The sequence below is a fragment of the Loxodonta africana genome, chromosome 6 (assembly GCF_030014295.1).
Source record: "Loxodonta africana isolate mLoxAfr1 chromosome 6, mLoxAfr1.hap2, whole genome shotgun sequence".
Classification (NCBI taxonomy): domain Eukaryota; kingdom Metazoa; phylum Chordata; class Mammalia; order Proboscidea; family Elephantidae; genus Loxodonta; species Loxodonta africana.
Window position 1 is genome coordinate 84,735,869 of NC_087347.1, and position 14,817 is coordinate 84,750,685.

General features: G+C 35.1%; 1 protein-coding gene across 2 annotated transcripts in view; it reads left to right on the plus strand.

The window, feature by feature from the left end:
• Window positions 1-14,817, plus strand: part of KCNH7 (potassium voltage-gated channel subfamily H member 7) — a 561,862-nt gene that overhangs the window by 485,471 nt on the left and 61,574 nt on the right. For both annotated transcript variants that reach the window (XM_003405825.4, XM_010586280.3), the window contains 2 exons: window positions 5,122-5,547; window positions 13,346-13,745. In XM_003405825.4, coding sequence (XP_003405873.1) covers window positions 5,122-5,547; window positions 13,346-13,745 — 826 coding nt within the window. The remainder of the gene's footprint in view (window positions 1-5,121; window positions 5,548-13,345; window positions 13,746-14,817) is intronic.

Consider the following 14,817-nt stretch of genomic DNA (forward strand, 5'->3'; position numbering starts at 1 on the left):
ATGAAACTCTAAAAAAGTAAAAATATTTCAGCACGAGGCTGAACCTGATGAGTCTCCAAAATGTGGCTGTATTTTAATTCACCCGATGAGGCAATGCAGCTAAGTACACTCAGAGAATCAATATCTGCAGACTTTACCAGGCCCTTCAACAGTCTTTTGTAACATGGTTTGTCACAACCATCAATTTGATGGCAAATAGTTCAAGCCTGGGTAGAGTCAAGATTGTGTACAGTTTGTGTGGCTAAATGGAGGTCTACATAATATGAATTAGATGTGCAAAGGGAAAAGTAAACATTCTGCTGTGTAAACAGGAATCCATACTTGCCTAACACGAACTAAATTAATTCTGATAGGGCTGAGCCCTGTAATGTTTGTAGATGGAGGTTTAGTTTTTTTGTTTGTTTGTTTTTATCCCATCAAGAAGTTAATTTCCATCTCTTTAAATATTTTAGACATTTCTGACTGAGATTCTAGAATTATTTTCTAACTTTGTATTGTGAAAAATTCTAAGTGTGTTATAAAAATAGAATACTACCTACCCATCACCCAATTTCAGTAATAATCAACAGGCAGTCAATGTTGTTGTATATAACCAGCACTTCTCTCCCCTCCCTGCACCCCCAACTCTGGATTATATCAAAGCAAACCCCACATTTCACCCATCAATATTTCACTATGTATCCCTAAAAGGTAAGAGCAATTTTTAAAAATATAATCTACAATATCATTGTCACAACTGAAAACAATAATTGTCAATAATTCCTGTGAAAGCTTGTCTATAAGATGGACACAATTGATTCCTTCTCTTCCTAAACACATATGCCATTTCCTCATCAAGAGATGGAAGCTGTTCCTCTACTTTTTTTGAATCTGGGCTGTCCTGGACTGCTTTGGCCAATAGACTATGACAGAAGTTATGTTGTGCTAGTTCTAGAACTTGACTTTAAGAGGACTAAAAGTTTCCACTGCCTACTTGTAAGTACTCAGCTTCCACATGAGAAATCTTGCTACTCTGCAGAAAACACCACAGGGGAAGCCCTATGGAAAGGGACTATATGGACAGACTATATATATATATGTGATTCTGCTTGTTTTTGGTTCTTCCTCCATTCCACTACCAGATGCAGCTATCTAAAACCAAACTTGGCCACCTTGATTTCCCTGCCTAGTAACTTTGAACAATTCTCAAACCATGGAAAGGAATACTCTCAAAAGGCCATGATTTCTCTTGGAAAATCTTAAAATTTCATTTATCTTAAAACAATATTATAATATCCTGAGTCACGAGGATAAGCACCTAATAATAACTGAGTGCTGAATCCAGTGCCAAATGACTGCATTTGGACTTACAATAAGACCTTATGATGTTAAAGCATGCTGTATAAATAAAAGTTTTTGAAGTCACATCACTAGTAAAAGTGGTGAGAGAATTGAGTGATCATGTAACACGTGCATAGTCATATAGAATTCGAAAGAACCTGTCCCATAGCATATGGTACCATGCCAATTACTGTAGATGCTTTGTCAAAACATATTCCATTTTTCTACATACCAGATTACAGTGGTTGTCTATTATAGGTATATTGGAATATAAGCAATGAAGTACCCTTCTAATCCCTACTCCAGAAATAATTTGACTAGGTAATCATTTAATGCCGAATTCAATAATGCCTCAAAGGTAAATTTAACTTCAAGTAAACAAAACCCTTATAGAGTTGCCAAGTAACATTATTTAAATTGGCTTTCAAAGCTTGGTAGGATCAGAGTTTGCATTAAGGATTAAGTTAGATTATCCTGAAATAGCAATCAAATCTTTGAAGTTTTTAATAGTCTTTTGACAACATAGTTTTGCAGGACACTGAGATTAAATATAGAAAAGGATTTTATCTATTAGATGAAGCCATACAAAATTGCCAATGTTCAATCATTTTGACCTACAGAAATGTCAAATATTGAAAGTGATGATAATTTGAACTCATTGGTTTTGTAAATATTTTTTGTAATTCATTGGTTTCCATTTTAATCATATTAAGAGCTATAAGCAAAATAAGTTTCAACCTAGTTTTATTTTTATGTATATTTAACTAACATTATAAATAATATTAGCAAGTTAGCATTGGGGTTCTGCGATGTCTTCCTCTTTAAAAGGAGTCTGTGTGTTACTCAAGTGTGAGAAACCCTGGCCTAAGGGACAAAGTCTGAGCTCCCTATCTTGTCACAGAAGACCTTAGCAGCCTAGCACTGCCCCTCTCCACCGCTGTCTTCCAGTGCTACTTTTCTTACATTTTACCCTTCAGCAATACAAGGCTGCTTACAATTTTGCTACAAACATAACATTATTTCATGTCTGCCTGCCTACCTTTGTTCATCTTGTTCCCTCCCCCTGGCATATCCTTTCCTTTTCAACTTTCTCATCCCCCATCTGCTTACTCTTCCAACTTTTACTGAAAACCTCAGTTCAAGTGCCATCTTCTTTATGCGGGTCTCAGAAGGGCTCCCATTTTCCTACAGATCTGTCTCTCTCAATAGAACATAAACTCTGTGTTATCAAGGACAGTACCTTCCCAGTTTTTACATCTCCAGCTCTTAGCACAGTAGTCTTCTAAATGTTAAATGGACGTCTGTTGTGTGCCGTAGAGTTGATTCCAAATCATTGTGACCCTCTAGAACAGAGTAGAACTGTCCCACAGGGATTCCTAGGCTGTAATCATCAAAGAAGCAGATTGCCAGGTCTTTTCTCCCACAAGCCACTGTGGTTTTAAACCAAGAACCTTTTGGTTAGCTGCCAAGTTCTTAACCATTGCACCACGAGGGCTCCTTAATGAATGTCTATGTATGTGGAATGGAGAGGGTTTCATCAACAGTTTTCACTAGTCAGGGGCAGCTCCAAGGTGTGTGATGCATTCTAGCTTATACTTTTGCTAAAACAGGTACTTGAATTGCCCTTTCTGGGAGGTTGGTTGATATCAGAAGCATGTCACATAAACAGTGAGCAAGCTCAGGCAAATATCCCTGTCTTAAAAAAGACATTTGTTGTTGTTGTTGTTATTCTCTTTGGATGATCTTTTCTTATAAGAAAAAATTATTTATGTATTTGGGGTTTTAGAAAGATCTCGGCAGCTCAAAAATTGTAGTCTGGTTTCCCTAAAGGACACCGTGTGCATAGAGGAATCTAATGAGAGAGGGGCCTGGAAAGAGAATGAGACCAAACTTTAGATAACTTTGAAAGTCAGAATAAGGTTTTGGATTTTATTTTGTACTTACTGTTGCTGGGTTTTGAGACAGGAGAGTTACATGATGGTGCTTTGAGAGTTGATTCAATTCCTTCCAGACCAAAACGTCCTACATTGGTTTTCTGTGCTATTAATCTGCTCTTATCAAATGACAAATAATCCAAACATTATTCTTATTGGATTTTGAAAGTCTTGTACATGTATATTATATATGTATTTTGGGTTCTGGGGATTTCTAATGTCAAAAATAGTTACCTGACTTTATTTCTAGATTTGTGTGTGTATGTGTGCTAAAAATTAACTCCTATCATTTCTCATGCTGTTCAAAATTAAAGCCCCATTTTCCCCATAAACTGGTTGGTTCAAATTTACTCTGGTCCAGTTATAAATGGTTAGCCTCTTTGTTTTGTTTCGTTTTGTTTTTCCAAAGCTTATTAAATCAATTTATCTGTTGTCTAGAAGCACCTATGCCTATTTTAGCTGAACTCTTTTGTTTTGCCATATTTAAAAGTCTTATTGTACGTCATTTGGGGTTGTTAATTAGCTTCTCAAGTTCTTTTTTAAAAAGTTGTGGCAACTGGTCATATATTTTTAAAAATATCTGAGATACGACAAAGAAAATACGACATAAAATTGAAATTTGCCTGAGATAATAATTTATTATTATAATCAAGTTAAAGCCAACATGGACAGAATTACCAAGAACACAGAAATAACATCCTTTGGCTAACCACTGGAGTATTCCCCAAGGTCCACACTACAAAGCTGATAACATATTAGCTGTGTTTAGAATAATCTAGTGTAAAAAAAATGCACTTAGTAAAATTAGAGTCATTGCATATGATATGTGGGTTATTCATAGAAATTAAGATTACAATCCACCTTCACTTTAAAAAATGCCTACCTATGCCATTTGTGGCACCATCAAAAATTTTAAATTTATTAAACCCCCTATATTAAGAGTAATCACATTTACTGGCTAGCCAGATAATGTTTTTGTTTCAAACTTGGTTTTTGAAACTCAGTCTAAAATCACAACTCATGTTCTTTTCTACCTGATAAAGTCACAATTCAATTTTAACTCTCATTTTTTTCAGATAAACTAAGGCCCTAAAAGGTAAAACAGTTTAGCCTACCCCATGCCTTATTAAGTAGAATCAATCTTAGAGGCTAAGCATCCCGTGGTGCCTAAGAATCCTGCAACATTTCCAGATCAATATTGTACCATTCTCCTTTCACAATTCTCTAGATGTGGATGGAGGATTTGAGGTAAAAGTATATTTATCTCAGAATATAAAATATTCTCTTCAACTTCTTTAGGAAAAAAACTGTTATGTGTTTATTCTTATTTCATTTGCTTTTTTTTAATGTTAAAAACAAATTTCAGGTGAGAAAATTCTGCTACATTAAGGATTTGAATGACTTGCGTTTAATTTATCAGAGTTTAATTACATATTAAGTAAATGTAAGTTAAATGTGACCATGGATCCTGGTAGACTGCAGGATTCATTACAGCCAATCTTTTCTTAGGTGTCAAAACTGAATTACTCCTGTATCAAAACTGATTTATAATTTTCTAAAAACAGCCATGTATTTATATTTCTGAGTAGTAGTATATTCCAAAGGAACCAATAACTATCCCTCAGCACCTCAGTGACAATAGTCATTATATTTCAATGAAAAGCATGTGTATCAAGAAATATCAATGAAGTTTGCATGGGCCAAATATATGGGTTCCTTTAAATGTATGGGTGTTTTCATACATACTTCAAAATTACTTGAATCCTTTTAATAAATTTTGCTGCATAATTACCCTAATGTTTTTATAGGTTTGCCAGATTAAATAATGACATTTTATGTAGCATATGGTCTTCTTTTCTATACTTAGGTTCTCTCTTTAGGAGCAGATGTCCTGCCGGAATACAAACTACAGACGCCACGCATCAACAAGTTTACGATATTGCACTACAGTCCTTTCAAGGCAGTCTGGGATTGGCTTATTCTGCTCTTGGTCATATACACTGCTATATTCACCCCCTATTCTGCAGCTTTTCTCCTCAATGACAGAGAAGAACAGAAAAGACGAGAATGTGGCTATTCGTGTAGCCCTTTAAATGTGGTAGACTTGATTGTGGATATTATGTTTATCATAGATATTCTAATAAACTTCAGAACAACATATGTAAATCAGAATGAAGAAGTGGTAAGTGATCCGGCCAAAATAGCAATACACTACTTCAAAGGCTGGTTCCTGATTGACATGGTTGCAGCAATTCCCTTTGACTTGTTGATTTTTGGATCGGGCTCTGATGAGGTAAGAGCTGTTAAGAATCTTATTTTCTGAAAGATTGCAATCATAAAAGTTAATCTATTTAACTGCAAAAAAAATAAAAGTTCCTTTACAAACTTTCCATATCTCACAGATGAAATTCTTTTTCATTGGAGATGTTACAAAATGAAATGGAACCATTCAACACTACAAGTCATTCAGATTTTTGTTTTGTTTTGCTTTCTGTTTTTTGCTAAAAAATCCTAAAGACATCCATTTCTTAAACAACAAATTAAACTTTGAGACAAGTAATACACAGCACACAGCATTTTTCCAGGAGGTAAAGCCTTTACATTTAACTTCATGGGTATGAAACTGTCAAACATTAAGAATCTCTCTTTGTTTTTTTAACTGATTTGAGACAGCAGGGACTTGTTTTTTTGTCTAAATTATGTGCAAGAGGGCACCTCCTGAAATGTTTTGTTCAATGCCCTTTCTCTTAAATAACATATAGATTGGAAAGTACTTCTTTTGTGTTCCCAATACCTTATAAAGTCAGTAGCTTTAAGAAAATATGAAAAGTACATGTTGAGTGCATTTTCTGGGTAAAGGGCCCATAACTTTACATCAGATTCTCGAAGATATCGATTCAAAAGAAGGTAAGTGCCTTCATTCAACTGCCACTAATTTTTATTGTAAATAATTTTCCTGGATTCTACGATGGAAATATTTACAGAAGATGTGAAAGTAGTTCTAAAGGAGTGGCTTGAGAAAGATAATAACCTCAATGTGTTGAATTTTTGAAATTTAGAATCCTTTTCTCCCTAAGAACCACCCACCACCAAAGTTTTTATTTGTTTTGCAAGGGAAGACCAAATAGAAAAAATCCCTTCAAAGGGTTGCTTCCTGGCCAATTAAGGCCTCAGGGCTAAAGAACTTCCTTTGCCAAGGGGAAACTAAATGTAGGCTTAGAAGTAAACTCTCTCTTATAGAACATGCCTGTCAAACTGTGAGGCATTTAAAAACAGGACAGAAGAACAAGATGTTGTTCCTGGATTGTAACAGTCACTCCACTACAAGCCTTAGGCAGTATCTGAAGCCTGACCTTCCTCATCTGAAAAAAGGTGATAATGCCATAATAATACCTTCCTGTCGCAAATTTTGTTTTTTGTTTTTTTTTTTTTTTTTTGAGACTCTAATGAGATAATACATATAACATTATTAGGAAAATACTAAGTTGATGTTAAACTAGTTGAACTTTTAATATTAGATTCTCCTGAGTTTAATTAAGAGAACCTGATTTTTTTTTTTTTAATCTTCATCTTCATGTGTTTCTTACAGTGGGTGACCCACGTAATTATAACAAATAAGCTCTTATTGATAAGTAATTGAATAAAACCTCACTCCTACAAAATTTAAAATACGTACACCAGCTTAGTGAAATGAAAGAATGAGTACATAAACAGGCAAATAGGACTGTTAGGAGAAATTGATATACTTATGACTTTTAATCAATAACAAACCAGGAAGCATTTGGGTATGCTAATTATAACCATTCAGAAAGAATTTCTAGGATTCAATACTTGATTAGTTTAATTTCATTTACCATATCACTGAAAATAATAAAATTACATTAAAATGTGTAGTTAAAATGATCATTATTTCTAATAGGCCTTCCTCCTAGCAAGATGAAATAAGAGAAAAGGTACATGATTTGCATTAGTTTAGGATGATAGTCTTAGGAAAATAGGGTATCCAGGTCACCTTTATCACGCAGCATCAAGGAAAAGGTGAAGCTGGCTTGAGAGAAAGCAATGCCAGTGCTCAGCTCCTGTGTGACTGCATGAATTCTCTTCATGTTAATGAAGCTGCATCTCACCCTGTTTAAGAGGTGATGTGATACTGAGAGGATCCTGGCTTTGACGTCAGACTCACCTGGGTTTGATTCTCTTCTCTAACACTTACTTGATGTATTTAGGCAAGTTGTTTAACTCATTTAAGACTTTATTTCTTTTCTGTAAAATGGTGGGACTTGAGTTTTTTGTGATTTTTAGAAGAAAAAACCCAGCATGTATAAAGATACTAGCCCAGTAACAAACATGTGGTACTTGCTTGCCAGAGGTTACTTTCCTTCTCCATCCCATCTCTTTGAATTAATGTCCCTTCAAAAACTAATACATTATCACATTATCCATAAGTATCTTAATTATTCATTTATTCAACAAACGTTTATTGCGTGTCTATTATTATCTTATAGAGGTTATTCACATTAGCTAATTTCAGATTAAAGGGACCCTGAAAAAAATGAGAGGTAGAAAGGAAATGTTTTGAAAGACAGCTATTGGGTTGCAAAACATAGTTGCCTGGGGTACATGGTGGGGAGAAGCAGTTAGGCATCAAGGATAACAAGTGGATTTGGAGATTCAGAAGTAAACAAGAAAAGTCTCTATTCTCCACCAACTTATACTCTAAGATTGGGGAAGAGATTGGGGTGGGGTGGGGTGTACTGGCAGCAGAAGGCAAACAATATTGATGAACCAACAAATAACTGAGCAGGATGACTTCAGTAAAGGATAAATGCTATACTGAAAACACACCAGGTGCATTTGACAGAGAATGACTGGGATGGGGTGGATATAAGGAAGGGCTACTGAAGAGGTAATATTTGAGTTGAGACTTGACCAAAAGGAACCAGCTACATGAAACTTCAATGCAGAATATTTCAAACAGAGGGAAATACTAGTAAAGGCCCAATTTGGGAACAAGCTTGGCATGTTAGAAGAACAGAAAGAAGGCCAGTGCAGCCACACGAACCACAAGTGAGGCATGCATGGAGTGCTAGAACATAAGAAGGCTGAGACAGGGACTGAATCACGTAGAGCCACGGGGCTTGGAGCTTATTCTTTCCACAGAGAAGTAGTAATGACATTATCTGATTGACTCTTGGAAAGATTGTACAGTCTCATGTCTTCAGAATGGATATTCAGGGTAGAAGCAGGGAAACTGTTTTAGAGCCTATGCTGTAATGTAGGAGGGACAAGACAACAGGTTGGACTACATAGTGGTGATAGAAATGAACTAGACAAATTTAGGATATATTTTGGAGGTTAGCAGTCAGTACTTGTTGATGGATTAAATATTGTATGGAGGAATACGAGAAAAAACAGAATCAAGGGTAAGTTCCAAGACTTTTGTTATTGGTTGGTTCATCTTTTATTTTTTATTTTTGGCTTAAGCAAGTTTTACAGATGTGATATATTTATCCAGTGAGGAAAACCTGGGGAGAAAAAAAAGCGTGTTGTAGGGGAGAAATTCCTATTGTGGCCATGTTAAGTTTGAGATGCCTATTAGTCATTCAAACAAAGATGGCTTGTAGCAACTGGAGGTGGGAGTTAGACACTGCATGGATAACTAGAGAGATATAGATGTGACTGTTATAAGAAAATGAAATGAGAGTCATTCAATTAAAAATTAAAGATAATCATGGTAAAGTTTGGCTTGAATCAGCGCTTTTATACCAAGTCCGTGCATTAGTTTCACTGTGGATCTTTTAAAAGAATATAGAGGTAGATCTGAAGTGAAGCCTTTAAGTATGCATTTTTGAGTGTTATGATTGGTTCCACTATTTAGATATACAAGTTCCAGTGGCCATATCTAGGCTAGAGAGAATGTTCAGGAGATGGGTTTTGTCCTCATAGGTAGATATTTTTCCTAAATAAATACATAAGTATATTAATAAACAAATGGAGGTGATTTTCAGCTAAAAATAAGAACAGTTATGATTTCTTAATTCCTTCATTTTAATGGCATTGGTAAAATGTTTTCTTCTGTGCATCACAGCATCATGGATTTTCTTAGAGAAAATATTTTTGTTAATGTCAATTAAAATATTAATGTCTTCCTTGACAACTGCCCTAGATGATAAGCTATTTTAACATTTTTCTTTTATTTACATTTAACTCTGGAGTGGAAAATTTTTTGAATTTTGAATCTACATTATTTTACCAATGCTAAGAGAATAACTCAACATAATAATTTCTGCTAGAGCAGACACTATGCTCTAAATTAATCATTTTCCAAATGGCTCATTTAAGTATTTTAGCTTAAGTAATGCATATCACCTACTAATAACTAGAGTATATTACATAATGTCAAAAACATTTTGAAGAAAATGAATACTACCAATAACTGGTCTTGTCTATGCCATTAATATCTTTCTGTTAAGTCTATCTAGACAGACCTAGGGGAAGATTGTCAATTTCCTCATTTTTACATGATCAACCACTATGCTAAATTACCTCAATATCACTGAAGCAAAGGAATAATATTATTGGCTCCAAAAAGTCAACTTTTGATTATCTGCCTCAAATTTCCCCTTATTTTCCCTATCTGTAGCAAATCTTACTTTCCGAGATATTAACAGTTAGAATGTACAGTACTCTGTTTAGTTGCATGCTTCATTAATTTCTTCGTTCCCTAAAAAATTAGTGTTCTCCTGAATAATTATTTGCTTTGTTGTCATCTCTCCTCAGAAAATTTACTGATAATTTTCATGAATCCTGAATCCAAAGAAGAGAAGACTTTGAAATCTAAACACCTGCAGTACTCTTTAGGAAAACTTTCAAAAGAAAATAGGAGTTTCTATTCACATTTATACATTTGCTTCAATTAGTCCGATAGATGAATAACGGAGTGGGCATGAGGAAAAAACTTAGCAGGCATCCATATAAAAATTCTGATAATCTTGTCAGTTTTCATCCTGAACCCAATATTTTCAGTAGATAACTTAGTCCGTTGGAAATGAATTTCTAAAACATCAGACATACACATGTTCAAATATAAACAACAAGCCACACTCTGGAGATGTATATGCATATACATGTGTACACGTAAAGTATCTATGTCTCTGTCTTTAGAGTAGATTGTTTCTGGGAATGAAGGCAGAAATTTCCAGTGACTTATGTTAGAGCTCTTGGTCATGTCTTCAAAAATCTGTAACTTGACAAATGGGAGATATAAGATTCCAAATGGTATAATTTTTTTTAACTCCTTGGAAACTCTACAGGGCAGTTCTACTCTGTCCTATAGGGTCGCTATGAGTCGGAATCGACTAGACGGCACTGGGTGGGTAAGGAAATATAAGAGCACTCCACTTAAAAAAAAATTTTGCTTTCAGTTGATCATTTATTCATCATTTATATGTGATCTATTGACCATATTTGCTAGAGATGGCATAGGGTAGAATTTTGGTTAAATATTTCTCAGGACACGTCTAAGTCCCATTTTTTAAATATAACATCCATATTTGTTATCTGTGATGTTTGCCTACTTCTATCTAGAATTATTTGATAACCAGTATTCTATGTCACTGTAACTAAAGAGAAACTGAGTTCAAATTGCAGTATAATAGAATGTTAATTATAAAAAAAAAAATAAAATGGTCTCAAGTGTAAAAGCTGTTAAATATTAGAATGAGTTTCTAAAGAAGTTTCCTTCTCTCTAAAAGCCATTTGTAAGAATTTGGAGGTTTGCTATGAATAAAGGAATGATAAGTTAGGTGATTCCCCAGGGATCTTTGCATACTCAAAATATAGCTCTTTGTATTAGTGAATGTGTCCTTAGAAATATAGACATCATGTGACTCAGCTGAACAAAAGACTAGAAACTAGTTTCACTGGTAGTGAGTTTTGCTGGGTAATTTATTGAATATTGTAGACAGCAAGTACCAGAGCTGAGAGGGAATTGAAAAGACACCTAAAGCAAAACATGAGCATAAAGTCATGTAATTTGTTATCCGCTACTGTTTCTATTTCCCCATTTGTACTCAAATATTTCTTGACAAACAGGACAGAATGATGGATTGAATAGAGAGTATCAGGGATGATTCATTCTGACAACCATGTAGTTGATGCTAAAAAATTACATATTTATATTTCCTCCTTTATAAAAGAGTAATTCTTTTCACCTACACATAAGGAGAGGTTTTAGACAGTAAGACTCTGAAATAAACTATTTTAAATGTAAGATTCTTGAAAATGCTTACTAAAAATAAAGCAGAATCATTTTTTCAAAATTATTTTAAAAATTCTTTCATTAAGATACATACTTTCATATCTGTGAGAGAGAAAAAAATGTACTTCATCATTATTTTCATCATTATCATGAAAATAATAACTTAGCACTGGAAACAACAACTCACCTCTCTGTACATCCCAAAATGAGCAAAAACTGGAATCCAGTTGTGATAAGCATGGCTCAACTACCCAAGCTCCTCTCACTTCCAGAGGGTTTCTAACACTAACTGGAAAGAATTCAGGGGAGATTGAAGAACTTCCCCTCTACCCCCTGTGGCTACTATGGCACAGGGAAAAAAAAAAACAGCATTTTAATTAAAAGGTTTTTCTGCTACTTAGTGCTCTTTTTTCACCAAGGCGGTATTAATCAATACGGGTGGTAGTTAAGCCATGTGTTATTTCTTTAATTAAGATGTAAGTGTTCTTAATGCATTTGCATGTATTTTGTGAAATAAACACCAACAATGAACAGATAAAATGACTCAATAATTGATTGGTAAACACCGTGTAACTATGGAATAATTATATGCCTTGCGAATTATATACTACTTATAGTTGACATTATTTAGGAAACCTAAAAAATGAACTTGTAATTTGTACTTATCAGATTTCAAGTCCAAACAACCATTTAAGTACCCTGTTATTATATGGAAGTGTCCTATCATTAGATACCTGGTCAGTTATAATCATGCAATTAGTTATACATGTCACAACTAAAAGCCAAAATACAATTATAATATCATTGAGATATCAAGAAACAATTTATTAATTTAACACATTTACAAAGAAAAATGCGTTTAAATATAGTGCCAAATACATGCGTGCAATCCTTGAATAAGTGTTCACATAGTTATCTGCTTGACTGACCCCTTCTCTTTATGCAAGTCTCTCTCAACTCAGCTGCCTGCTCTTCAGAAAGGCCTCCCTTGAACTTCCTTTCTAAAGTGATCCCAACCCCAATCCACAGTCCACATGCCCTCTATCATCTTACTCTATTTTATTATCATCATTGCACTTTTCACTATCTAAAATTATCTTATTTGTTTATTTAAAAAATATCAGTCTCCTCTCATTAGGGAAAGAACTTTCCTTCTCTTCATTAGAGATGATGCTTTCTCCTCTCTGTTAAATAATTCTCTCTCTCTACTAGAAAAACAAACTTGTGTTTTTCTTCAACACTGTAATCTCAAACCACGTGTGGTCCTTGATAGGCACACAGTAACACATAGGAATGTTTTCTTGGTGAATGAATGGTTTATTGACTACCAATTACGTAGGTACTGAAGAAGGCTGCTGGGTGGCAAAAACGTTAAGTGCTTGACTACTAGCCAAGAAGGCTGGCGGTTCAAACCCTCCCAGAAGCACCTAGTGATCTGCCTCCAAAAGGTTACAGCCTTAAAAACCCTGCGGAGCAGTTGTGCTCTGCACTTGTGGGCTCACCATGAGTCAACATCGCCTAGGGACTAGAAGGCAGTGAACAACAGCAACAATAGTCCAGTGCAAGACACTTGGTCAGAGCATAAAAGAAGATAAGCAGATCCTCTGCCCAAGGGTCTCACATGTCAAAATATTCAATTACTGTGCCACACACTTTCAAAGTATTTTCCAAAATGGGTAAAATCTTAAAAAAAAAAAAAAAAAGAAAGAAGCTTAATACTTAATTCAAATATACTCAGTGTTACTGTGTTGTTTCAACTTTCTTTACTTCACAGGAATATACTTTGAATTGTTTATCAACTATTTCTAATCGTGAACATTTGTTTCCACAGACAACAACATTAATTGGTCTTTTGAAGACAGCTCGACTCCTTCGTCTTGTGCGAGTGGCCAGGAAACTCGATCGATACTCGGAATACGGTGCTGCTGTCCTGATGCTCTTAATGTGCATATTTGCCCTGATTGCTCACTGGCTGGCTTGCATTTGGTATGCGATTGGGAATGTCGAAAGGCCCTACCTGACTGACAAAATTGGATGGCTGGATACCTTAGGACTACAAATCGGGAAACGTTACAATGACAGTGATTCAAGTTCTGGACCATCCATAAAAGACAAATATGTCACAGCACTTTATTTTACTTTCAGCAGTTTAACCAGTGTAGGATTTGGGAATGTGTCTCCTAACACCAATTCGGAGAAAATCTTTTCAATTTGTGTCATGTTGATCGGCTGTAAGTAGATTTCTCTTTTCTTAACTATTAAAATTAAATAATACTACAGAATTGATATCTCTAGAAACATTTAGAATGAGGAAAAGAGAAAATTATAGATACTTGTGGAGATAATGGGGTTATATATATGGGCCCCGTATTCTATCAAATCTGATTCTCTCTGTAAAGCAGAGATACCAAACGTCTTTTAGGACCTCAGGAAACCATGAGCATAAAGCTAGAATGACATGGGTTTGGGAATTCAGGAACTGAACCTTGAAGTTCACTTTCACTGCTATAAAAATTGTTTATTATCAATGGTTTCTATTTCAAGCTAAGTCCAGATTAGAATGTGAAAAATCAGTTTATATATAAACCCAGTACCCAGTGCCCTCGAGTTGATTCCGACTCATAGTGACCCTATAGGACAGAGTAGAACTGCCCCGTAGTTTACATATATACAAACCCCCCTCCCCCCCAAAAAAAACCCAGTGCAGTTGAGTCGATTTCGACTCACAGCGACCCTATAGGCCAGAGTAGAACTGCCCCATAGAGTTTCCAAGGAGCACCTGGTGGATTCGAACTGCCGACCCTTTGGTTAGCAGCCGTAGCACTTAACCGCTACGCCACCAGGGTTTCCATACATATATATATACTATACATATATATAGTACTTGACAGTACTGGGTTTTACTGGGTACATATTCTATCTCTCTCTCTCTCGCCCTTTCTATATATAGACTAAAAATTGACTGAAGATTCCTTTCCCTGTGACATTATGCCAAGGCCTAGATGATTAGGCCCTTTACCCTGTGATGGGGTAATGTCATGAACATCATTTATAAGGCATAGTCTTAAGAATTAAAAAAAAAAAAAAATCTGTGTTAAACTGAAGATGTTTTAATGCTAATATAAGAAATGAAATATTACTATTTAAAAACAAAAACCAAAACCCTGCTAAAAGTAACCTGTTAATTCAAAAAAAAACAAACCCAGCATCGTCAACCTGATTCCGACTCATAGCGACCCTATAGGTCAGAGTAGAACTGCCCCATAAACGTTTCCAAGGAGTGCCTGGCAGATTGAAACTGCC